This window comes from Protomyctophum bolini (assembly GCF_963924005.1).
Source record: "Protomyctophum bolini genome assembly, chromosome: 21".
Taxonomy (NCBI): domain Eukaryota; kingdom Metazoa; phylum Chordata; class Actinopteri; order Myctophiformes; family Myctophidae; genus Protomyctophum; species Protomyctophum bolini.
Window position 1 is genome coordinate 11,927,950 of NC_137882.1, and position 26,846 is coordinate 11,954,795.

Below are 26,846 nucleotides of genomic sequence, written 5' to 3' on the forward strand. Positions count from 1 at the left end.
GGTTACATCTGTTTCTGTTCTAAAGAAGATGCATCTGTATTCTGTATCGTATAGGTTTGTAACTCGCCGAAGCCTTGGTAATAAACTTTGTTCCATTTATTTATTTTATTTAGAGAGCTTGTCAAAGCAAACGTTACAAAGTACCCTAAGTACAGCCAATGACAAATTGCATCACTTTATTTAATCCTCCATGACCTATTCCTCATCAGACCCAAGCTACTGTTTCACCTAGCTCTGGTCCATAGCTCTAATGCGTTGCATTTAGAGCTATGTTACTCTCAACTTCCGCCGTTCGCATGAATGCAGAACAAAGGCGGGTTGTGTCATTAGAAAGCCTACTTTCCTTAGTGGGAGCACTCTGAGCCCCCCACCACATGTATAAACGTAAAAACGAAAAAAATACTTTTACTTACTCCATTGCGCCTTCTACCGATATTGCCCAGAGAATTGCCTCATAGAGAATATTTTTCCTCCGGTGAAAAAAGATCCCTTTCTGCTAAGGAGCTATGTTTCACCCTGCTTTCTGAGCAGAGCATGGAAATCAGCAAGCAACAGCCTCGTGTTTACGTATCTCTTAACTTGTATGCCTTCTCTCCCCTTAATGTTAATGTACTGTGTTGGGCTGCTGCATTGCCCACATTTGTTCTCATTAGTGGCAAACTGTCAAGTTCTCTTTTTTTCCTTACCCCTCTGCTTAGGCACAGGGAAGGCTTCTCACCAAAGCTCTGCTCTACATGTTAATCCCTATAGCCTATATTCAAATGTCAGATGTCCCCACAGACTGCATTGTATATGTTGCATATATTGTTAGTCTTCTCTGCTCTCTGTATTTCCCTGTTGACAAACAGGCTAAGGCTAATATTCGCTCTGACCTTTTTGTCCATCTGTTTGATGAGAATCTTGCCCTTGGCAAATCTTGTACATGATCGTTGACCATGTGCTAGGAATTATCTTTACATGCGAGATGTGATTTCTCCATCTGCTTAGGAATGCTTTCATGTCTCATGGTTCCAATACAGCTGAGGCAAACCTCTTTTTCGAGATTAGATTGTAAACTTTGCCGAACAGATCTCCTTCAAATGTTTTATGAGGTTCTGTTTTGATGGCAATCATCGGAAGTTGTATTGTCTTCCCTCCCCTCTCTCTCGCTCTCATATCCCCCCCTCTCCCACCCCCTCTATACAGAGAAGAGGACTGTCAACATCCTGGACAACCTGAACGGCACAAATGGAACCATCATCGGCGTCACGTGCTGCATCGTGCTGCTCCTGCTCATCATCTCCATCATCGTCCAGGTCAAGCAGCCGCGTAAGAAGTACATTCTGCGCCGGGAGGACTACGACCCCACCATGTTCCAGGAGGTCTTCGAGCCGCCGCACTACGAGCTGTGCACGCTGCGGAGCGCCGCCGCCGCCACCGCCTCGGCGGACCTGGTCGACCTGGCGGAGGACTTTGAGAACTACCACGCCCTGCGGCGTGCCTCCTCGCACTGCGTCCACGACCACCACTGTGGCTCCAACCCTGGCTCGGGCCACCTGTCGCAGCTGTCGCTCGGCGGGCGCGGGGGACGCGGCAGCCGCGGGAACTTGAGCGTGCGCGATGCGGCGGCGGCCGCGCTGCTCACAGACATGCCCGCGCAGCAGTCCATGGCCGTGCGGCCCTTGCTGCCGGGCACTGGGAACCGGCGCAGCATCCTGGTCATGAAGCACAGCTATTCGCAGGAGGCGGCGGACAACGGATGTGACCTGGATGACGACCTGGATGAAGTCCCCACCACCAGCCACCGGCTGTCGCGCCACGAGAAGGCTGTACAGCGGTCAGTATCCATAGATTTCTGATGGGGAGGAACAGCTGCCCTAGAGGTTTCTATGGGGATGTTGGGAGTTTGGGGGCAGGGTGACATCTGTCTTTGATGTTCCTCTTATTTTAGCTTTACATTCATTATTTTTCCACCCCTCTCATTTATTCAGCGAGCTATGTCTTTTCCTTTCTACAATTATGACAGTTAAGGGTTTAGTTTCTTACTTTGACCTTGGTTCTCTCTCCTCTTGCTATCATACTTTTTGCAAGTGCAATATTTCAAAAAGGGCTATATTATGATATTGAGACCCCTCCTCCTCCCCTCTTGCATGCTCATCCTTGAACATGACAAACTCCTTGCGAGGTTTAATTAATTTATAGTGTGCCGCTATAGACTCTGCTGTTCATGGAGGCTTGTCAGAGCTCTTTAAAGCAAATGCAGACCTCTTTCTAGCAGGTGCTAACTCTGTAAGCAGTCTCGCGCTGTTAGCACAAGGGCTTGTATCTGTGCCTAACATTTCTAGAGATTACTGATTTTATTGACACGAATGCAAAGTTGAAATGCATTTATATTAACTGTGAAAATTATTATTTCCGTTCAGTATAGTTCAATATTTTGGCATGAACAGGATTTTTTCTATTTGAAAAAGAAAACATATTTTACTCTGTAACTGCACCTTGACCGCTTGAAAAGTAATTATATGTGTTTACAAGAATATTGAGGTATCAAATATATTTCTGGAGAAAACACATTCAGTAATCTCCCGCATGCACTTTTATGTGCTTATTATCCTAATTGTATTTGACTGTTGATTATTAATTTTCTACAAAAGTCTGCATGAAACACTCACAGAGGGCAAGCAAACCACTAATGAAATGTATTATTGATATGCCACATATTAAATGCATTCTGACCTCTCTATGCAAAAGGAGTTTGACATTAAATGAAAGAGCCCTGACATTTCAGGTTCTGCCTCATTGGCTCTTTGAGCAAACATGAATCAGAGTACAACACTACTAGGGTCTAAGAGACAATCTCAAGGTAAGCACCCCTATCCAACAATCAACATCTTTATATGTTGTTGTGTAGTCATCATTTGCCCATGGAAGTTAGTTTATACCTTTATGTAATTTATTTTTCCCTTTCTGTGACTTTTGCCCCATGGGTAATCTCTTTTTTTAGTTCATTTTCACCAAGATGGTTTTCCTGCTTGCGGCCATCTTGCCCTCCTATAGCAAGTTTGTTTGAAGTCTCTGTGATGCTCAAGCTATGCCCTCTCCTACTGAGGGCATACATCGTATCACTCAATGTGTATTCATTGGCATGGACTTTTCCCAATCATCTTCAGTTGAACCCGCTGTTAATAAATAAATAATGTCTAACCTTTGCACTTTCCCCCCATTAGTAGGCCTACAGCGACCTGCCATGTGTATAAAACACCTTAAATTCTATTTAAAGCACACCCCCCAAGAAATCATTTATTTCTATCGATTACTGACCCCATGGAGACTTGAATTCATGGGTATATTTTTGTTTTCAATAATTTGATGAGCAGCAGTGGATCCCTATGGAGACACATAGGGAGCATATAAGTAGGAAGCTGGTCATCAAATTATTGGCTTAGGAATGCGACAAAAACAAAAGAATAGTCTCCATGGGGGGAGTAATCAATAGAAAAAGAGTCATTTAGGGGTGAACTATCCCTTTAAGTGGGGAAAATGGGATGTTCACTGCACATTCCAATATGAAACCTTACAATGCATTATAGTACAACTTAGGTTGAGCTTCCACTAACACTACTTAGATTGAGCTCCTGTGGTTATCCAGGAATGTATTTGATATTTCTGATCGCACACGTATACAGGATAGCTCTGTATTTTTTGCATGGTGTGTGTCACTTGTTGTATTTATCATTTGAATGTTTGATTAATTGTGAAGTCTCTATTTATGCCTTTACAGTGTAACATGCCATGTGTGTGCTCCATGCTCATGCTGCTTCCATAAGGTGGCTACTGTATAAGAATTACAGTGTGACACTGTGTTGGGGTGGAATTCTGATAGATCTTTTAGTCATATCATGAGTTGAAACAGGGTACAAATTATCATGAATAATATGCAGCTTTTATGCACGCATTGTTATGGAGCAGTCACATGAGGTGTTACTCATCATTCTGTTGTGTCTCATTGTGGGAACTGCTCTGTGTGTGTGTGTGTGTGTGTGTGTGTGTGTGTGTGTGTGTGTGTGTGTGTGTGTGTGTGTGTGTGTGTGTGAGAGAGAGAGAGAGAGATTGTGTGTTTATCTGATTCTTTTCTTCTACATTATGTTGCATTGTCTCCACCATGTAGACTTCTTGAGAATAGTGCAATCCTGGATCAATACGAACGGGCGTCAATGCGATATGAAAATGCAGAGCGGAGATTTACACCAGCATGATGTGTGATGGTGACGAAAGGACACTTTGACGAACACGTGGCGAATATGTTCTTGTGCAAACATGATCACAAAAGAACTACGCAGATGGAAAGATGTTAGCTGGAATGCTGTCAGACTGTGACACATTTTGACCAGTGATGTTTTGAAACATTTAATACCAGTAGGCTATGTACTTTCAGCAGGCATAGTCATGCCAGGTTTTCTAGTCTTACTGGAATTAGCTGGACTTGAATATTAATTTTACATTTTGGACCTAAGCCAGAAATACTGTTTCTCACTGTCACAGATCCATCCAAATAAATAAATAAAAGATAATAACATAATCATCTACTAACTTTTATAGCATAATTTCTTTGCATGCTTGTTGACGTTTGGATATAACCTACACATTATTATTTCAGCTGCAAATTATTAACACTAGCAGTTTGTCAAATTCAGGAAGGCAACGTGTTTTATTAGTTTTAATTGGAAATAAACATGGGTAATTACTAGTCCATGTTGAAATTGAACAGCTTCGGAATTACCAAAATTTGATTACTTTTTGTGGCAATACAAGATACAATTGTATGACTTGTGCATGCTGTGCAACTATATCCATCAAAACATGAATCCACTAACATTGAGGCATCCACTAATACGTAAACCACTTTGTGTAAGCCAAGTAAAGATCATATTGCAGTATTAATTGCATGCAGTATTGTAGCTTAGCTATAAGCAAATAGGACAAAAGCACGGCACTACTAAACTTCAACATTTCACTTTTACCTAAATACAATTCCCTTTCAAAGGCTATTAATTGACATTTTCGACACGCATAATCATTTTTGACAAATGTTGTTTAATTTAATTTTTTTGACTTTCGAAAAGTCTGTCTTATCTCTCTTCTACTGTAGAAACTTAAAATCTTTGTATTAAAACAGACTTTTATACTAAGGCGAACTGAAAGAAGGTCAGTTTTTAAAGAATACACAAAATATCTTTCAGGGCAGATTTTACTGATTCTTTGTAACAACAAATAAAATAAGGGGAAAAAATGCCTTTGTGTTATCGGCCCATGTAGTCAGTGTTCCCTTTGTTCTTAAGTGTGTCCTATTGTATGTAACTTCCAGATACTGTATCACCATATCTGGACATGATTAAAATGTAGTGGACTTGCTTTAGATAGAAACATTGATACTAAACCTCAGCATAATAAGATTTATAATTGTACTTTCGTTTTTTTTTTTAGTGCCACATGGGATTTGAAAATACTGTTTAATATACTTTTTATATTGCTTACAACTTACCGGTTATAATTTGAACTGACCTGAAAATGTCAATCACACCCATGGAGTACTTCAAATGGGTTCAAACATAAGGAATTATTCCTAAATACTATTTGTCCAAAACATCACTAGCGCATTTTGGACAATGAAATGTTTGCTCTGGTGCTGAAATGTAGCCTACTAACAGTTAGTATATTCACAAAGCCTTCATTGTGGAGACTGGAGAGCCAAAATACAAACTGAATGTTACATGTGTATGAGAAGAATTTCTCTTGCTTTTCCTTTCTCTCTCTCTCTCTCTCTCTCTCTCTCTCTCTCTCTCTCTCTCTCTCTCTTACTCTCTTCATCATATGACGGTGTTGCATGAGCAAAATAATGTATCTATAAATTCACAATGTGTTGTGAGCTTATACATGTGCTATTTTGGCACACAACAAAGGATGGTGCATAAATTAATTAACTTTTGCCTTCAATTTCCTTTGCTGTGTTCATTTTACTGTATTGTCAATTTGTCATATATGTGTGTATTACTTTATGTATTGTATGTATACATTACTTTACTTCCATGCTACCTGTATAACTCCCTACACGTCTTCTGTCTATACACACACACACACACACACACACACACACACACACACACACACACACACACACTTCCCGCCCCTACCGATATCAAATAAAATATTTTCTTTTTGTACATGTACAATGTGCTGATTTTTGGTGTATGTTGTCTTATGTGCTTATACTGCTAACATGGCTGTTAATAATGATAATAATACATGGTTGAAAGCAAAGCAATAGATTCCCCTCTCTCTCTCTCTACACAAACCTGTCTACTAGTGTAGATGGGAGTCGACACCACATTGATAATGTGAGTCGGAGCCAATTCACCCACAAGAAGACAGAATGAACCCAAAGTAATAGTGTTTTCATTTCTCTACAGATACTTCAGACAGATGCAGCATTCCTCTGCATCTTGCCAAGTTTGACAACTTGTGGAACTAACGTTTCTCTTCCTTGTGCATCTTGACTGAACTGTTACAGTGAACAACTTTACCCGTATAGAGTGTTGTGGTTGAGGAACAAAAGAAAATATGAAAAAGCATTTGGTGTATTGCGTATACATTTTTTTCTTCTTTGGATTACAACGGTGCATTTACCCGTGCTCGACAAGTGGCTAGGATTGACAAGCCATGGGACACCGATAATTTGAAATACTGGACTGAAACTCTTTAAAAAAATACCTTTAATGTACATTTGTTCTGGGAATGAAAATAAGAATCTTTTTTTAATATATATTTTTTCTCGTTCTCACGTAAACAAAATAATAGACAATTTTGCTGCTGAACACACATTTAGTTTGTTTGTTACTTTGGGTGTTATGTTACATTTACAGCTGTAGGTTATTTATTTGCATTCTGAACATACCATACAGTCGACCCTGTTCAGAAATCAAGACAGCAGCCAAAAAAGCAAAATAAAGACAAAAGATAATAGGCTATATCATATTCATACATGTGCCACTGTTACGTTCTATGACTTAAAGGGATATTTCACTTTAAAAAAATATTTTGGTCATTTCATCATCTACTCAGTCTTATGTGAACACCCCATACAGTTGCTTGATTCAGTATTTAGATATTTAACATTCATGATAGCTGCCCCGCCCCCTTCCTATACAAACCCATTGTAACCATGATAGATTCATCAAAAACACCCAACCTTTTTATGGCTGATACTGTCCTTCTAATACGTGTGGGCCGTGTTTTTTCATTTACTGTTTTCATTTATTTTTAATAATTATTTTGGAAAATGTTGCAGACCACGTAGCGCAACAGAGGAGAATAAAAAAGTATATTAAAAATAAATTAAAACAGTAAATGAAAAAGCACGGCCCCCTCACGTATTAGAAGGATAGTATCAGTCAACAGATTTTTTTTTCGATGAATCTATCATGGTTAAAATGGAGTTTGAGGTTATAATGGGTTTGTATAGGAAGGAAGCAACATAAAAACTGTCTGGGGTGTTCACATAAGCCTGAGTAGATGATGAATTGACCAAAAGTTATTTTGAAAGTGAAAAATCCCTTTAACAACTAGCCTACATTTCTATCCCTCTGAAATTCTAACACTAAATGGTGTCATATATATTTTTAGTTTATTTTATGGCACAATGATGTCTTAAAACCATTTGCATATATTATTTATACAACACATAAACCAATGCTGGAGAGAATGTTTTCAATAAACTGATTTTGATTTTCTCATGTCTGTTATTTTTAATTACTCTATCTACAGTTTCTACACATGTTATAAGGACTCGATTTCCCATGATCCTTCTGTGACCACTTAGGTGTTCTGACGACATCATTAGGCGTCTCAGAGGACATGCAGGCAGATCTGGGCGCATCTGAGGCAAATCTACAATATTACAAGTTGTACTGAGGAATCTGTGCAGGACAGGTTATTTATGGTTATATAAAGAGCGTGTTTATTCCTTTACATCAAAACGCATTAATGGCAAAGATCGTAATATTGTACGGTCACGGTGTAGGTGAGACGTTGGCGTTTTGAACCCCCTGCTCACTGACAACTTACAGAGACATTCTAGGGCTAGCAGTGTCACCGTGAGAGCCAGCCATGGCGTATTCTTTGATATTAAAAGCCGTGCACCGACATTTGCTACAGTCATGCTGCAGACAGACACAGATCAGCTTGCTTATTCAAAAGCAGAGGACCGCTTCTACAACATCATCAGGAATTTTCTTCTTCAGAAAGACAGATGGCACTTCATCATCTGCTGGATACAAAAATGTTATGCAAAGACGGGATATTTATCTAGACTCTATGCTTAGAAATAAAAGCAGTCCCAAAGAGAGAGAAGGTGGGCAGATGTCTGTTTCGAAGTACCAACGCGGTATGCCAAAACCCTCAGCTGCTCAAAAGGGTAAACCCAGCCATGCACGTTACCTGCACGCATAATGATACAGGCTAATCATTCATTATAGTATTAAATTAATAATACTACTTCATATTGCGTGAGTCTTATTATATAACTGAAGTCTGCAATTATCTGTCTCACACCCTCCCACTGACAGTAAAGGACGCAGGCAGAGACTTCACCTACTTCATAGTGGTACTCATCGGACTCGGAGTAACAGGTGACTGACGCAAATGCCTTATTATTGTGGGGTGACAACGTCATAAAAAAGCTGGCATCCATCTAGCCCTAGAAAGGGCGTGTATTCCATACATTTCATTCTATAATGCCATAGAACACTCAATGTAATTTTCCTGGGCAGCATTCTAATTTTAATTTGATTATGAATTGCTGCAACATGGGGCCACGATCCTGTCTCCTGTGAGTCCTGTCATGTAGTTATTGTGTGTAGTTATATGTGACATATTCATTTTGGCCAACTTCTTCAAAAAGAAAACGTTTATTCAGTCAAATCTTCACACACAACACTTGTAAACGGCCCTTCAATGGGTGCATAATAATGTAAAATTGCACACAAATTGTATATTGCAGTTCCTCCAGTGGGGGCATACTTTGGTTAGACATAGCATTGGTCCCACTGGATTTAGGTAGATGAGGGGTGCGTTAAAACGACCGGATTAAGGTTGGTGAGGGGTGCGTTAAAACGACCGGATTAAGGTTGGTGAGGGGTGCGTTAAGGGTTGGGAGAGGGTTAAGATTAGGTTTAGGTGTGCTGTCCCGTGGGGGGTTAGGGACGGGTTAGCCGCAATTTGCAACTCTAGATTTTTTGAGTGGTGCAACCACTCCGACAACCAGCAATGTCCGTGTACGTACATACGTGTATGTATGTGTTGTTCATCTATGTATGTGACGTTAATGAGCACCAGTATATGACTATTAGTACCAGTAGGGGGCGCCAGAAACAGAGAGGGATAGTGCTGCTCTGTTGCCTGCTAATGAGATAGAGAGGGGGGTTGGGGGGTTGCAACACTCAGTTCACACGGGTGTGATTTCTTTATAATGGGATGAATCTAGAGTTGCAATACCCTCCATTGACTCCCCATTCATTTGCTTTTGCGATCTCCTTGTATTAAACAACGTTAAAGTCACCAACATTGCAGATCTAGGCCAAGCTTGAATTATCCTCTTTCAATCTGCCATGCTTTTGTTTCATAAAAATCCACCGTAGACATGTTATGAACTACTTTCTGTCAAGAAATTCTCTGCGGGTGATTCTTTTTTTAAGTGTTGGAGTTTGGAAGCACTCGCTTTTAATTAACGGGTCGCGCTGCTGCCTCCTGCATTATGGGCAAATCCAAAACAGGTGGTACGCAGGGCCGTTCAGTGACAACGACGAGTGCTTCCAAACTCCAACATTTAGAAAAAGAATCACCTGCAGAGAATTTCTTGACAGAAAGTAGCTCATAACATGTCTATAGTGGATTTTTATGGAACAAAATCTTGGCAGATTGAAAGAGGATAATTGAAGCTTGGCCTAGAGCTGCACTGTTGGTGAGTTTAACGTTGTTTAATACAAGCAGATTGCAAAAGCAATTTGAATGAATGGGGAGTCAATGGAGGGTATTGCAACTCTAGATTCATCCCATTATTTAAAAAATCTAGAGTTGCAAATTGCGGCTAGGGTTAGGGTGAGGGTTTCAGATATCGGACCAATGGTATGTAGTACATGTGATCATTGAAGCAAGTGTACACGTGTTTAGTGTTGCTGTGCAGTGTGAATGCCTGGGGGTCAGCTTTCACAGAATTCACAATGTCATGATTGGAGTGACAGGAAGGCATTCACAGCAACACTAAACCCGTGTTAACTTTCACCTTCAATGTGCACAATCATACTGTACAAATGGGGCTATCATCTATTCATGTAGCCTCATGAAGTAGATGAGGAGTTATATATTATTGTGACAGGGAGTATGGTGAGGTATCATTGTGACAGTGAGTATGGTGAGGTATCATCTAGATTGGCACATGTTAATAAAATACTTGTGTGCAAATGTACTTGCACTCTTTTTTAGGAGGGTTGCTATATGTGGTCTTCCAGGAGCTGTTCTCTTCATCAAGCCCAAACAAAATCTACGGGAAAGCGTTTGACCTAGTCAGGTTACACCCAGAGGTACAGTAATGCCTGATTTATACTTGGTTGTGAATCAGGATGTGTGCCCAAACGTCACATCATTCAGCTGTATGAAATACTTGCCTGGTTGCAAAGGTATTCATTGATTGCCTGAGTCCCATGGTGGGAGTTCTGGTTAGGGTTTTGGTAAATATGAAGTCGTTCCAGTCAATTGACGGGGGACTGGGAGCCACTCATTAAAAACTATCCACAAAACTAGCGTCATTTATATTGTTTACCTATTTCTACCATATAGAGCTAGTAGCATATAGTCCCGCCCCCTCGAGAGACCCGGAAAAGAAATCCCCGTTCATTTTCCTCATAGACTTTTCAGAAAGTATTTATTTAAAGACGTTTACGCCGTGGACAAAGCCAACTCTTGTCGTGACCAATCATGACAACAAAGAATCGGGCCAAACAAAGAATTAGAAAGTCCTGGGCCACTCGTCGTTCTGAAAGGGGGAGGGACTGCGACGCTCTATAGAGCTTCAACTTTGACTCCTCTGTCAAAGTTGGGGTCAGCTACGCCTACAGCAGCACAAAAGAAGTAAGCTAGTAAGTCAGAAAATGAATATGAACTGCTCAATTGCATTTTCTCTTTCTATTCTAAATTGTAGGTAATTGGTGCATTTGGGGAGCCAATAAAGTGTTATGGTGAGACCACCCGCAGAGGAAGGAGACAGCAAGTCAGGTACGAACGAATGCCATTAATACAGTATGTCGGCTTTTTGATTGATTGATTTATTAAAAAGTTTGCAGAATTACAGTACATTTCAAGTACAACTCAATACAAAAACTGTTAACAGTGAGTGGATGACACCATAAAGCATTACACTTGTTTACAATAGGGCCCACCATTTTCAATTCATCAAAACAATCAGAGACGTATGAATATACACAACAATATAGTCAAAAGTAAATCATCATAGGAGGTAAAAATGGAAAATTCTACCAAGTTCAGAGCTGAGGGCCTTTTCAACCTGACGTTTGTTTCTGTCCGAGACCAGCAGTGCTGAGTCATCTGCGAACAGTCCCACTAAAAAGAGTTGTAAGTAGAACACTGAACATAAAAAGTGTAGGGAGTTATATGGGTAGCATGGAAATAAATAATGTATACATACAAGAATACACCGGCGGGTGACCATCTGAGAGATAGGTTATAGACTATTAGTTTTTATTTTTGGCAGCCTAAGGCATACCCACAGACTGGTTGTTAGATGGTCTCAACAACTTGGGATGTCCAAAAAGGCTGGTAAAGTTGACCTTATGCATACCGCTGCCATCTTGCCAGCAAGGTGGTAACTAGGTGCAATTTCCCATTGACAGCCCATTCAGCCAAACAGAAAAGTCATATCTGATTATATTAAACGTCAGACTCACCAACATTGCAGCTATACAAGAAACTTGAATTATCCTCTTTCTGTCTGCAAAGTGTTTGTTTCATAAAAATCCACCGTAGACATTTCATGAGCTACTTCCTTGCAGATGATGATGAAGTGTCAGAGTTTGGAAATGCTCATTATCCGTAAATCGATCAATGTGCAAATTCAAAACGGGTGGTACGCATGGGCCGTTGAGTGATATTCAATGAGCCCAAACTCCAACACTTAGAAAAACAAAATCACCTGCAAAAAAATTGACAGGAAGTAGCTCATAACATGAGCAGTGGATACAGTGGATTTTTATGAAACAAACACTTTGCAGATGGAAAGCTTTTTGTACAGCTGCAATGTTGGCGAGTTTGACATTGTTTAATACAATCAGATAGGACTTTTCTATTTGGATGAATGGACTGTCATCAAGCCATTCAACGCTTGTTAGCACAAGTAGAGTGTTCTTCCGGGTGCTTCAAAACGCCACTGAGCAACTTCCATTTAAATGAATAGCGGGGGCGTGGTGGAAAATTGCACCTAGTTACAACCGTGCCGGCAAGATGGCAGCGGTGTGGATAGGCAGCCGCCACATATGGCGGAGACACTGTTATACCCATAGAGTACTGAGTGACATGCTTATTGTAGCATGAACAAACACGTATGTCATGATTTTGTGAATATACTGTAACGTGTGTGTGTGTGTGTGTGTGTGTGTGTGTGTGTGTGTGTGTGTGTGTGTGTGTGTGTGTGTTCGTTCACCTTAGTCATCTGGAGTATCTGAAGGACGGGCTGAAGTGCATGAGACTCAAGTTTTACATCGAGGGTTCAGAACCAGGCCGCAAAGGAACTGTTCATTCAGAATCAAAAGAGGTTCTCACTCTCTTTTCCCCCTTCAGTGATTTATATAAAACGGGGTCCAAAAGTTCAACAATTATGCAACTAAAATGGTTCGGATTAAAACATCTGTATGTAATATATTATATACTTTTGTCCTTTGCAGAATCCTGAAACAGGAAAGTATGAGTTTCGTTACATATTTGTGGAAGTAGACACCTACCCAAGACGAACCATCATCATAGAGGATAACCGATACGTCTGACAATGGACAACCAGTCTGGGGTGCTGCAGCCTGCTTCATTGATCAAATGTAGGCTTGAGCATTGATTGGCAGATAACATGGTTGGGACAAAATGTTTATTGAATGCTATGCCTTCTATAGGTTGTTAATGGTATGGTCACATATTATGCCAATTATGAAAATTGCTCAACATAAATGCAAGTTAGCATCCGGCAGTTTCTACATGCTGGGGACCCATACTCAACATTTCTAACATAAAACCTTGGTGTGCTCAGCATGTCTGGGTTCACAATGGGGCTCTATGGGCTGGCAAGTAGACTACAATGATTTGGGGGTTCTGTAAAAGATTGTTCAACCTGCTTTACAAACTGTGTTCGAACAATATTCTTTGGTGGCTGACTTTTGTAAATCACATGATTTTTGTTGTGAACAAAATCTTAAAATGTATTGTGCTGTTGATACTTGAATTGGTATCCAATTTGAGAAAGATTCTACATTTCCCAGAATCACAACTTCACTGAAAATAGTGACTTGTACTTTTTGTCATCATCTTGAGCAAGGCTATACATTTGTAATAAATTATGTGAAATATATTGTTTATTGATTTATTTATTTTAGCTATGTGCATACCGGTATTTGAATACCAACCAACAATAAACTTGGATATTTGGCATGTGACACTATATCAGTGATACTCAACCTCAGGCCCGCGGGCCACATCAGGCCCGCGGGACCATTATGACTGGCCCCCCAATGAAAATCTAAAAAAAAGAAGAAAAAAAAATCTGGAAAATGAAATAAAAATAAATAAATCTGAATGAAGTTATCTTTAATTACATTATTATAAGTAATACTATTAGAGTTGTACTATTACTCGAACGAAAATAAAAGCTTGGGGGGGGGGGGGGGAGATGCAATGCAAATGAAAGACATATACTGTGTATCCCTATTCCCTGACAATTTTATAGCTAAACGGACAGAATTCTATTTTATTTGAATGATGAAACCCAGCTGCCATTAATAGTTGGAAATGGAAATTGCGGAAATTGTAATTGCGGAAATGGAAATTGCGTAAATGGAAATTGCGGAAATGGTAATTGCGGAAATTGCTCTTCACTTATAGCTATCTATTTTCAGGTAGATTGTTTTATTTTACTCAGTCAGCCATATCACTACTCATTTTTTTTCATGAAAAAGGTCATAGCTGGGTAATCTATTTTCAGGCAAATTGTGTTTATTGTATTTTATTTTACTCAGCCATAACAATTTATTTTCTGTTAACCAACTTGCTGGCTGGCAGGCAGGCAGACAGCTACTCATAGACAGGCAGACAGACAGACAGCTACTCATGGAGAATTGGACAGGCAGGCAGTCAGACAGCTACTCATAGACAGGCAGACAGACAGCTACTCATGGAGAATTGGACAGGCAGGCAGACAGCTACTCATGGACAATTGGACAGGCAGGAAGGCAGACAGCTACTCATAGACAGACAGACAGCTACTCATGGACAATTGGACAGGCAGGAAGGCAGACAGCTACTCATAGACAGACAGACAGCTACTCATAGACAATTGGGCAGGCAGGCAGACAGCTACTCATAGACAGACAGACAGCTACTCATGGACAATTGGACAGGCAGGAAGGCAGACAGCTACTCATAGACAGGCAGACAGACAGCTACTCATGGACAATTAGGCAGGCAGGCAGACAGCTACTCATAGACAGGCAGACAGACAGCTACTCATGGACAATTAGGCAGGCAGACAGCTACTCAGACAGGCAGACAGACAGCTACTCATGGACAATTGGACAGGCAGACAGACAGCTACTCATAGACAGGCAGGCAGACAGCTACTCATAGACAGGCAGACAGTAAGACAGCTACTCATTGACAGACAGACAAATAACTACTCATGGACAGACAGACAGACAGACAGGCAGGCAGGCAGGCAGGCAGGCAAAGAGCTACTCATGTTATGTTATTATGTTATTATAACAGCTACTCATGTTATGTGCAATAATTTGTGCAGTTATGGAAACAGCTCTTTGTGTTTATGCAAGAAAATGTAACACATTTATTTATTTACATATTGTGTGCATGCACATTGTACTTGATACATTTTGCGAAAATAAAGCAATTGAAAGAGAGAAGTTATCAAGTATCATTAATGTCGTAATTTTATCTATGGCCCCTGGCCCCTTGCCATTTTTGTAATGTGGCCCACAGGTAAATCTATTTGAGTATCCCTCACTATATGTTGCCTCTGAAAATGCTATAGCAGCTGTGTAAAATGGAAGGGAAATATATGCAATATATAGTGCAGTACTTCCATTTTGACAGTAGGGACATGTTTTCCATACGCAACTTTCCAGTTTTTACAATAACGGGTCACCTATCGAACGATGTGGGCTGTGGCTTCGTTTTCGTGTTCCGTTTCTTACATTGCGTCTATTTTGCTTCATGAAGAGAACATTTTCTATAAGAAAACAATTTGACGAGATGTGATTAGATTTACTTGATTGTTGATTAGATCAACACTAATATCAAGTAAACGTGCACCCCATCACAGATAATGATTTAATTACTGTTTAATGTTTCAAATGTTGCCATTTCCAGTCTACTACTGAGGTGTAATTCTTTTTAATTTTTTTGTATTATACATTTTAATTTAATTTGTATTATCTATTATGAATTTCATAATGGAGTTGAATTTATGCTTTTGTTGACGGACCAGGAACAAAGCGAACGCTGCGGTCACTGTATTCGATGGGTCACCAATTGCGGCGTAACGGATCACCGCGGCACCGCCCACTTTTGAGCCAGTACAGCATTGTGAGACATACATAACATAAGGACTGTGTGCTACGCTAGTTAGCTACGAGAGTCGTGAGTGAACAACAGTTGCAGCTTTACCAGTTTACTGCTAACCGTGTTTACTTTACACCTGACTGACTCTGCAAGTTAACAGTATAATTTCGTGTAAGGAGTAGTAATACATATCGTACGTTTGACTTATTTTCCAGTCCGTTCGCTGTGCTCCTCATGCGTTGTTGTTATTGATGTTGTTGTTGTTGTGGCCTGCTAAGCCATCATAGCATAGCTAGCTGAAGCTGGTATTTTTGTCGGAAGTCACGCTGGTAGACGAAAGAGAAATGAGATACCTTACAAGTTAGCTCTGCTACGGTCTGCTCGGCTCATCGCCCTGGTAAGTTGACCCAAACATGAATTCAGGTGAATTGTTTTTTTTCTCTAGTCTTACAACCTCGCTGTGTTAGCAAACGAGTCATCTTAACAGTTGCTTCACGTGCTACGTAACTTAGAAGTTATACAGACTTAAAGCCTATCTGATCAGTGATGGTTGTCGTGAGATGACTTACTGTCTATGTAATAATAATGTAACGTAATTTAAAGTAACTCGACAGTTGGTATTGTACCTGTTATCCACAAAACACATTTTTGTCAACTTATTTTCATCCTGCTACAGATTGGTGGCTGACTATGAGCCGCAGTGTTCAGTGATTGGGATCTCATCTCACAAACAATGGAGTTGTACTGGTACATGTAAGTATTCTTGCACAATAAGAAATTTCACTCATATTTTTAAGTGGACTTTGTATCAGAAAGCCCACCTAAACGTAATGTAATGTGTAAAAGTTGTGAAAATTGTCAGAACTAAAGTACAGGATTTTAACATGGTACATCATTATGAGACCTATATTTACTGATAACTTGTTGTTTATCCCCAAAATGACGGGATATCACATGTTTTGTAGCATTTGGCCTTACACCTAATAAAAACAAATGCATTTAGTCCCCTCATTCGTTAAAAAAAGGTTAAATTAATATACTTTTAAATGCTTTTAAGAGTTCCGGTTACCCTCATCCTCGCTCTCTCTGCTTCTTATTTATAGAGTGGTCATCATATTCATTATCATCAAGATATTCTTCTATGTCTGCTGGTACCGGTCGAGACAGAGGCAATTGGCAGCGTACCTGAGCAACCCACGCAATGCTCAGATAGTCATTGTTGGAGGAAGGGCCTACCTCCACCAAATGTGTGAGAGACAGAGTGTAAGTATAGACTTGTTTGTGGTCTACTCTGTGTACACAGTACTACACACACAAACGCACACGCAGAAAAGTACAAATGCATATTCTGTGAAGCTTTTGATGACTCACTTTCACTCGGAATGGAATGAATGATTGAACTGCATCTAGTTAAGGTTGTATCAGTTTCATGGGTTATTACAGAAACAAGTGTGTGGGCTGTAGTCGCGTCGGGTACAGCCAGGGCATGTTTGTAGGTGTACATGCCTGTGGGCACATTCTGATGTGCATACTTTTTAGTTTTTTGACCCTTCTGAGTTCTGACATCTGAGCTATATTATTGCAAGACAAGTCATGAGTTTCTGAGTAGTTGTGCTTTCAGTGAGGGAGTTATGGTGAATGTGCAAAAGAGGCTTTGTTTATCTGGAGTGATATCAAGTAAGTTTGTCAAATTTCACCCAGGGGTGTGAAAGTTTTTGTGCCAGCAGGGTCAGTAAACACACAGATAGTAAAACCGGTGTAGGCATAAATGTTCCAGTGGAAACTTACTTTTTTTGTTTGTTTGTTTTTTGCTCATTTGAGTTGGAACTCCTGGCTGTAACTGCAGCAGTAGGCCTACCATAGTACCACTTGTTATTTAATCAATCCATTCTGCCGCACATACTGTAATGCAATGATCCAAACGTTGCAAATGTTAACATCTGCATGAGATTGGGTGTAGTTTATGGCACTCCCCTGGCTGACTTTCATAATGGTTGTTTGATCACAGACATTTGATTTTTGACATGTGGATGTTTTCATATTTGCAGCCTTGCTGTTAGGTTAAAACACCCTTTGTAGAACTGAAATACATTGGAATGACTTTTTTTTTTAAATGTATTGTAGATTACAGAGCTATTATTAATAATTATGATAATTCATTTAATACATTTTTCATTGAAAGTAGCTGTAGTGTACAGGGCCTTGCTTTAAATGGTGTTGTACTGATAAGTCTCGACTCCTCACCGATGTGTGGACAGTGTTCGCCTGTGGAAAGTTCAGCCATTCACCAAACAACATGGCTGAAGCCAGAGTTACGCACCTCACTTCATGGGGCCAGTCCAATGGCGGCTCTTCTACTTAGACTTCTATTGGTTTGTCCCTATTTGAAGGCTTCATATGGGGACAACCGGAAGTTTGTGGAATGCATTGGAGTCTATGGGCTCACGCGAGTAGCGCCGAGTACATGAGCGGGCTGTTTTCTGCCCCCTCAATATCTCAACTCTTCTATTAGATGGCTCTGGCTGAACTCGCTGCCGGAACACCAAGGTTAATTAAATAAGGTTAGGAAGCGAAGACCGTACGGTGGACTCCATGTTGCTCCCTGGAAGGAAAGAAACGTGTGCAATTGAGACCAAGGAAACTGAACGCGGAAGTGTTGGCTGCATATAGCCCATTGCGCATGTTTCTTTCCTTCCAGGGAGCAACATGGAGTCCACCGTATTCTACAATCACAGAATATTTATAAAAGTGTGATCCAATTATTTAGTTTAGCTACCCCAAATCCACCCCCCCCCCGCGCTAAAATCAGAACATAAACCTAATATATACTTAATTAACCCGGACCCTGTTCCAGCTTTTAGTGTTTTTTCCCCCTCTTTGTTTGTTTGACAGAGGCCAAGTTTATTTTGAGCATAGCATGGAATTCTTGTGCAACAGGAAATACCCCAATCTTAGAAAAATAAATGAAGCCGTAATGAGGAGATTTCTGTCTCGGGCTTTTAGTTCAAATTAACCCCACCATAATGTCAGAGGTTGTGTCCTGTGTGGTTCACCATATGTCCTTTTAGTGTTTGAAATCACGAAGGCAAAAAAAATCATTGACAAACTTCTGCATGGACCACACAGCTTCATCCTTTCTTTTCAATTTCAACCTTGAATTTATGTAGATGTAAAAGGTAAATACTAACTAAATAAAACTGACATGTGACAGCAGCATTTGAAAATATTTCACAGTCCAGTAGTGCATATTGCTGTTCTCCTCAACCACACCCTGTCCCTGTTTAATGACTGTTTCTGGCCAAAGCAGTCCTGTAATTGATTCACCTCCTTCCGCACGTACGTCCCCTCACCCACCTTACCGTTTCTTTGTCTCCCTACTCTTTAGTCTCTTATCAATCCTGTTGTCTGTCCCTCACATTCTTCTCATTCCTTTGGCTTTCAGTCTTTGTCTTCCAGTCTATTGTTTCTTTTGAAGGCAACAGATTAAAACAGTGTTTTCTGGGCAATCTTTCAAAAGGGTCTCCCTGTAGAACAAATAAAAGCAAACGAGTTGGACAAATATTAAGTAAATGTTATGTCTTTGTTACATCTTTACAATGTTTTAAGTTGTTTGAACTAATATGTCCATCAGTAGGCCTAATAAATCAGGTAATAATAATGCAATGTTGTTTCTGCAACTGCATGCAGAATCAGAATTACTGTTTTCCGGAGTAAGGTAAACCCTGGCTTTTTTTGTACAATATAGGTATCTATCAATCAACGATCGATTTGGCCATGCAATTAATCAGTTATAGGATATCGGCCCAAATTTCAATATTGTGTACATCCCTACATTCCACCATTCTGTTTATATTACTGTATATACCTATCCAGTCTGGTAACTAAATTTGAAAGGGAAGATAACCCACTCTTGAGTATTACGCCTACCATGGCTTGCCAGCTTGGATGCCATAATCGTCGATGTGCAAGGTTATCTGCTGCTTGGTGCAGGCGGGTGTCTGGTGGCTCGTTTGGACATGATTGCCTTCTTGATTTGCATATTGTTGGCTTCGGAATCGCCCTACACGCTTCTCCTCCCCTCTCCTCTCTCATCTCTGCTTTCATCCTTGACTGTGTAATGTTCCCATGATTTTAATGGATTTTTGGCAGGGAAGGTCCCTTGTCAGTAACCTGGTGCCCTGATGGTTCCCTTGAGAAACGCCACACGCTCCCTCTATCCCTCCCTCTATCCCTCCCTAACCTCTCACTGTCTTAGTCCCTCTCCAGTTGGCAGTGTCATGAATCAAACTTAATATTGGAAGTTAGAGTTGAGGTAGTATCACTCAACAAAGCCTCTTTGACCATCTTGTACGTGGTTCCACGAAAAGTTGATCTCAGATAAGCACTTCCTAATCAGAAAAGTGTGATACATGTGGGGCCCAGAGAGAGATGAAATAGATACCTGTACATTGATTATTATTATATATATTTTTATCCTGCAATTTTGTAATACATTTTTCACCCTGTGCCAATTGCCTAAACTGTAATCCTTGGCGCTACTCTCCCTCTGACAACCTGGGGAGAGCCCCGAACTGAGCATGTGTGCTTCCTTCAATGTATGAGGAGTGAGCAGGCTGCTTCTTATCACCTGCCAGTGGGGAGTTCCCCCGGTAGGAAGTAGCGTGTGGATTGTGGAAGGCACATGGAGGGGAAAGGAACAACCAGTTCCTTTTCCCTCCATCAGGTGCCCCAGCTGACAAGGGGCACCTGATGGAGGCAGTATAGAGACCAGGATTTCTGCATGTTTTTTGTGCGGGTACCTACCCTAAGGGACACGGGGAGATGAAACTCCATACAGAAAGGCCCTTTCGCCAACCCTACCTAGGGTATTGCCTCTGATGTGGAGGAGAGAACATGCCCCCAACTGAGCGTGCAGGAGACCCCCAGGTTTGAAGTTGTTAAAATTGGTACACATACAGTAGCTGTATAATGAATTGTCGATACCTATGTTGTCAAAAAATTATGACCGACAAACCAATATATCGGCCTGGCTTCTTATCAAAGCCCTGTTGTCCATCAGGGATATAGCCTAGCCCTGCTATTTATTTTTTGTATGGTTTCCATTGTGCTTGTTGATCTTGGCCTATAGCAAAGAGTTGACATGTTGCCATGACTCCATGCTGTGTGTTCACAGAAGACTGAAGAGACTGCAGTATAACCAGCCTAACCAACTGTCTTATGATCATTTGCTGTTTGCTTTTCACACACAAATGTGGGGCCGTGATTTTTCATCTACATTCTTTTTAATTATATGAATGTTTTCTTTTATCATATTATTTTTTATAATCTTACTCTTTTTGCCTATGCATGTATAAATCATTGTCTCTGCCCCTCTCTCTCTCTCTCTCTCTCTGTAGCAAACATCCATCTGGCCTAGTTGGTATGGTGTCCAGGATGATGGTTCAATAGAGGAACCCTCCACCTCCCTGCCACCAGCTGCGTCATTCTCTCACCTGGACATGCCTCCGCCATATGAGGCAGTCTCTGGAGGTAACGCATGCAAACACATTTAACACCAAGCACTCACCGCTTCCTTCTCTTTTTGGAAACACACGCAGTGCCCTTTGTTCTCCTTTCCAGTCAGGATATGATTATAATGACCTATTTGATACAGCAATCATAATGAAACTTCCACCCTGCAGCTTCTCTGTTTTACTTTAGATCAGGGACGGCACCGTGGCCATCTATGAATGCACCACGTCTGTACGTACGTGTGTATGTCTGTAATGCACGTAACTCGAGAACCGTTAGCCCCACCGACTTCAAATTCGTCACACACGTTCCACACCCCCACCGGGAATGTAGTGCCTGGTGTCAAGTCGGTCAGACCCACGGTTGTCCAGAACCGCCACAAAAGGCCTCTGGACAGGACCCCTGCCCAGGCTCCATATATGGAGCTGGCCTGTTCTGACATCCCAACACTCCATATTTGAGCATGCCTGACACAGAACTCCATTATGTACGTCTGTAATCCACGTAACTCGAGAACCGTTCGCCCCACTTCAAATTCGACACACATGTTCCACACCCCTGCAGTGCCCGGAGTCGAGTCTGTTGGACCCACCCACGGTTGCCCAGAACCTCCACAAAAGGCCTCTGCCCAGACTCTGGATGGGGCCCCAGCCCAGGCTCCATATATGGAGCTGACCTGTTCTAACACTCCATATTTGGGCATGCCTGACACAGCTTTATAGGAATAAAGGGACACATAGACGGATACAGAAATCTCCATATATGGGCATAAAAGGGACACAGACAGATGGGTGGAACGGGTACCCTGACACGGGTACAACGGGTGTTGCATAGTGGGGCATGGATCTCCAACTTACATCGTTACCAACTCTGCTCTACAGCCGGGCACTAGTCTAGTTTATGTAATTATGATTATTATTCGAGAACAACATCTACTAACTAAGACGTGTGTTGAGCCCAGGTAGATCTGAACAAGATAACAATTCACGTGTTCATAGTTAGCAAAAAAGTACACAGACAGACGTCTGCAAAGTTTGTGTTAGGGATGGAAATTTCCTGTTTTGTTTTTTGTTCATCCTCGCCAGGCTGGAATGGCCAAAAGCGAGGGATTATGTTTTCAGTCCTGTGAGTCTGTCCATGTAAACTTGGTCACTGCTGAACTTTGTGTGCACATTCCAAGCAGACAAAGGCCCAAATGTTTCATTCAGCCTGTTATATAATCAACTGATACAACTACTTCTTGGCCTGGGTTAAGCAAATATCACTGGCATTGGTATTTAAGGTAGTCCAAGAGACATTGCCCTCAATACCCTCATACACTTCAAACTACTTCTCCAAAGTGAATGACACCCACAGCCACACAACTAGAGGGAGCAACCATGTTCTGGTACCACCCACATTCAGAGCAAACATGGGAAAGTTCTCATTCTAAGTACTGCTCTCCCACAAAAATGTGGAATGCCCTGACATCTCGTAAGGACAATTTCTTTTTGACTGTGTGTATGTATTTTTCTCAGCTGACAGTTTTTCCCAGTCTGTCAAATGAATACACCCAACAAGTTTATATAATCTTTATTTTTCCAGGAAGTCTAATTGAGATAAAAAAAAAAAAAAAAACAGCTGTATGCCTGTAGGTCTAGTCTCATGGTAGCCAGACAATTATTCCACAATCTCCGAACGCTATATAGAGTCTGGAACTACACCTATCGAAATCTGAGGCAGGAAACTATCATCTGTTCATTTACATTCACGAAAATACATGTTACAATATCTTTGATTGGGGATAGGCATGTACAACAGTACGTATTAATTGACTACCTGCTCTGCAGTGGAAAACTGGTCTGGAAACGAGATGGCAGGTATCGTCAGGAAATGCTTAGCAACGACTTCCATCGGTTGAAATGAATGACTCGTTTAGGAAATGGATAATTTGGCTTTGTTTTGTCTCTGCTGCGTTGTTATCCTGATTGAATAGACACTGATTGCTGAGGACCACACAATCTCGTAATCATTACCACAGCGTTTTTGGTGCTTACAACTGCATAACGGTAAACTTGTACCAGTTACACATTGGATAATTGACTATTGTGCTTTTCATGCCCATTACTAGGCAGCTCAGACATGCAGGTGGATATAATGGAGCTCTGAGAATGCTTGAATATGAAATACTTTACGTAAGACACAAATACAATTTGATGCCCTATTTCCCCCGGGCATCGAGATTGCATAGATTGCTGATATATTCCATCAATCACTGAACTTTAACTGCATCATTCATCATACATGCCACCCCTATTTTCAAAGGATTAAAAAAGTGTCAACAGACTTTGTTTCAATGTGACTTTGAAGCATAACTCTTATCTTCAAGCTCAACATCATCATCTGTTCCCCTCTGTGTCTTTATGCACATTTTAGAATTACATTGTTTTAATGCATTTTGTTTTTCTTTCTATCTGCTATGCATAATTTGCTTGTATAGCTAAATACTTAATCTAACATGAAACCCCCCCCTAGACATTGTAGATTTAGCCATGTTGAAAATGGAGCCAGAACCAACATAGACTTATTAGACTGAGACCCCCAAACGGCAGCATCTCTGGCTGTGCTTAAAGAGGGGCCCACGCCCCTCCTCCAGGCGTAATACCACAACTTGGCAAGCTCTCAGTTCAGCCTGCCAAGTTTTCCTCTTCGCTGGTCTTTCTTTTTTATTTAATCCCCCTAACCACCCTGATGCTCCGTCTATTTAACTCACAGTAGTGTTCCAGGAATAGAGAAGGAAACGAGCAAGGGCACCAATACTGTAGGGGACCTTCCTCAAATCTCCATTGGTTTCTTTCAAACTTAAAACTTTCACTCTGAAGGTGCTGTGAGCTTTTAGATTGACTATCTTTGCTACTTTTGTGTCTCACGATAGTATGATGAAGTAGGCCATTCATTTATGAAGAACAGCATCGACTTGCAACTTGTGTTGTATGACGCACATATTGTTCCTACAGGGGCTCATTCGCTGAGTCTTTGGATCCGTCCCATTAGTCCACCTTTTGTATGCAATGTGTTACGCTGCACATTTGCGGTGGCTCTATTTTGAATCTGTCTTATAAGTGTCCCCTTGTGCAGCCAGTTAAATCTCCTTCAGTGGTTGCAGTAACACTAGGATGTGGTTACCGAACGATGGAAGTGGTGACATTTCAACCGTGACGCCAAGCCTAAAGTGGTTCTCATCTCTGTAGAGCCCTTTTCTGATCTTGGCACGTGCACGGTTATTATATAATTCTCAGCAAGTATGTTATGTGTGAGAGTATAAGGCTAAGCTCAAGAATTGATCCATCAACTCAAGATCACAGAGGCACTAAACTAAAGCATAAGTGCTCCTGTGCTGCATGACTTGACTGTATGTTTTCCACTCATTGTAAAGCGGGTGATGTCTCCCCTGTCTCCATGCAGCTGAGGACCTGAAGCCTCCTCCATACAGTGAGTGTGCCCAGAGTGATGACAGCGACGAGCCTCGCCCTTCTCGCTGCACCCCCCTGCTCCTTTCTGAGGGAGAAGACTCGCTTAGTATAAGTGAAGCCCCGCCACCTTACACCCCGAGCCCTGCAGCTCCAACCGGTCAACAAGACGGCCCTTCCAGCCACATTCAGATGCACTCAGAGAGCAGGCACACTTAAGACTGGTCCCTTAACGCCACTTTGCCTTTTCCAAGTGATGCCTTCCTCTGTTTTAACCTCTGTGATCTTTGCCAGCCTAGCTCTCGTCACGCAAGAGTGAGAGCAGACATTTGTTTTTTTGTGTGTGTGTGTGTGTGTGTGTGTGTGTGTGTGTGTGTGTGTGTGCGCGCGTGTGTTTGAGTCTTTGTGTGTGTGTGTGTGTGTGTGTGTGTGTTGTTTTTCTACTTTGTATTGTTTGGAGAGAGAGAGAGAGAGACAGAAAAAAAAGCGGTCATCTGATGAGCAGATGACACAGAGAAGCCTGTGAGCCTCACAACCACAGACCACAGACATTTACTCCCAGCTAGGACAACACCACCAGCAGCCTCAGTTCTCAAAGGGAATCAGTGACACAAACAAGCCACCAGGAGGGAGAACAGAGACGTGGGTGTGAACTTCAGATCGATTAATTTGTCCTCATCCACTTCCAAACACTTTAGCTCAATGCAAACTACGATCAGTCCAATTTTGCCTTCTTTTTTTCTGGTGGAGATGGACACCAGCAAGGGAGAGAGAAGGGAAACAAGATTTACCGTCTGTATGGTGCTGATGGCCTTATCTGCTGTGCTCTGTCCGTCGCTGCTTTAGATTGACACTTATCTGACAGACAAACTTGTAGAGTGACTGAAATGAATGCTGTAATTTCCTGGGTCTTAAAATGGTGTGGAATTGGACAAAGGTCTGGAGCAAATCTACCCTGCCTACATTTTACATCGTTGTATAGCCACTGACACTTTAACACCGATTTGTTGCATGGGATAATCTTCTGCCATAGAGAGATGTGGCATAATTGACATTTGGCACTGTCGCGATGCAGTATGTTAAAGTGATCCAAACTGTCTTTTTATTTTGTTATTTAGATTTAGAGATCAAGCTTCAGGAGATACAATGGATTTTGATACATCTCTGAAGTTTGAAATTAATCATGTACAGGAATGTAGAAGATTTGCCACAGGCTGTTAGCTTCAGCCTAATATATTTCCCTTTGGTCAAAGTGTTATTTTGGAGTTCAGGGCAGCAGCTCATACAGTAGCTATTGGCAGGTTGGATTGAGCTTGTTTGAGAACAGATTTGTTTTGACTGTTACTGTACGATGAAGACTAACCAAAGTGTCTCTAACATCAGCCTCAGCCCGTCATAACCTCCAGTGTAACTATGCTGCCACAGGCTGGTATGTCAGGCATTCTCAGTGTATTTTGTCTGTCTTCTGTATGCTATTGGATTTTGGAGATGGTATTTTCTGTGCTATTTGCTTCTTGTGTCGCTGCATTTAAGATAACCCCACTGTAACTCCCCCACTGGAAACCACTGTTTCTATGTGAACCATTTCCCATGGTCATTAAATAGATGACCTAATCCTTGTTTAATCAGAATGTTTATAGAGTTTCTGTGGAGTTTATACAAAAGGAAACAGAAAAATGCTGTAAATGTCCATTTGGGATATGGAAAAGTAAATAATGTGGCAGTTGATAGAGATTCACTGAAAACATCTATCAAAAGGTTTAAAGTAGGGCTGGGACTCGATGAAGCATTGTAATTAATCGCATATCAATATTTGACCTGTTAAGCTTTTTTTTGGGGTTCAAAACAGATTTTGAGTGAATCAATGAATGAGTTTTTTTTAATCTAACTTTCCCATCCACTGGGCTATGCAAAGCGGTCTGATCAGCTTCTTCTCCCAGTTTGTGCACCAGTATGATCGTTACGCCTGAAATTCGTCCAGTAAGAAAGGGTCTGTGGTGCAAAAACTAT

At 41.2% G+C, this 26,846-nt stretch overlaps 3 protein-coding genes across 3 annotated transcripts in view; all 3 read left to right on the plus strand.

Annotated features, from left to right (window-relative positions):
• The window catches only part of neto1l (neuropilin (NRP) and tolloid (TLL)-like 1, like), a gene marked incomplete at its 5' end in the record, with an annotated part of 80,255 nt that extends 73,672 nt beyond the window's left edge, over positions 1-6,583 (plus strand). Inside the window, 3 exons of the mRNA XM_080793553.1 lie at positions 1,186-1,816; positions 2,768-2,842; positions 6,447-6,583. Coding sequence (XP_080649679.1) covers positions 1,186-1,816; positions 2,768-2,828 — 692 coding nt within the window. The 3' untranslated portion in view covers positions 2,829-2,842; positions 6,447-6,583. The remainder of the gene's footprint in view (positions 1-1,185; positions 1,817-2,767; positions 2,843-6,446) is intronic.
• A 1,313-nt stretch (positions 6,584-7,896) lies between these two features.
• Positions 7,897-13,649, plus strand: timm21 (translocase of inner mitochondrial membrane 21). Its single transcript, XM_080793414.1, has 6 exons — positions 7,897-8,449; positions 8,601-8,663; positions 10,516-10,613; positions 11,231-11,304; positions 12,751-12,856; positions 12,987-13,649. Exons 1-6 carry the CDS (start codon positions 8,143-8,145, stop codon positions 13,083-13,085), a joined length of 747 nt encoding a protein of 248 aa, XP_080649540.1. The 5' UTR covers positions 7,897-8,142; the 3' UTR covers positions 13,086-13,649.
• A 2,251-nt stretch (positions 13,650-15,900) lies between these two features.
• Positions 15,901-26,570, plus strand: LOC308336148 (uncharacterized protein). Its single transcript, XM_080793413.1, has 5 exons — positions 15,901-16,273; positions 16,553-16,629; positions 16,980-17,139; positions 21,273-21,405; positions 24,832-26,570. The coding sequence occupies exons 2-5, from the start codon at positions 16,610-16,612 to the stop codon at positions 25,053-25,055; spliced, it is 537 nt and encodes a 178-aa protein (XP_080649539.1). The 5' UTR covers positions 15,901-16,273; positions 16,553-16,609; the 3' UTR covers positions 25,056-26,570.
• Positions 26,571-26,846: the final 276 nt, after the last annotated feature.

Excerpts from the sequence above, each read along its gene's own strand:
- timm21 (XM_080793414.1), top strand. The coding sequence starts at position 8,143 with ATGGCGTATTCTTTGATATTAAAAGCCGTGCACCGACATTTGCTACAG. Across the intron at positions 8,450-8,600 it reads ACCCTCAGCTGCTCAAAAGG|TAAAGGACGCAGGCAGAGAC; the intron begins GTAAACCCAGCC and ends TCCCACTGACAG. Across the intron at positions 12,857-12,986 it reads TTCATTCAGAATCAAAAGAG|AATCCTGAAACAGGAAAGTA; the intron begins GTTCTCACTCTC and ends TGTCCTTTGCAG.
- LOC308336148 (XM_080793413.1), top strand. The coding sequence starts at position 16,610 with ATGGAGTTGTACTGGTACAT. Across the intron at positions 16,630-16,979 it reads ATGGAGTTGTACTGGTACAT|AGTGGTCATCATATTCATTA; the intron begins GTAAGTATTCTT and ends TCTTATTTATAG. Across the intron at positions 17,140-21,272 it reads AAATGTGTGAGAGACAGAGT|CAAACATCCATCTGGCCTAG; the intron begins GTAAGTATAGAC and ends CTCTCTCTGTAG.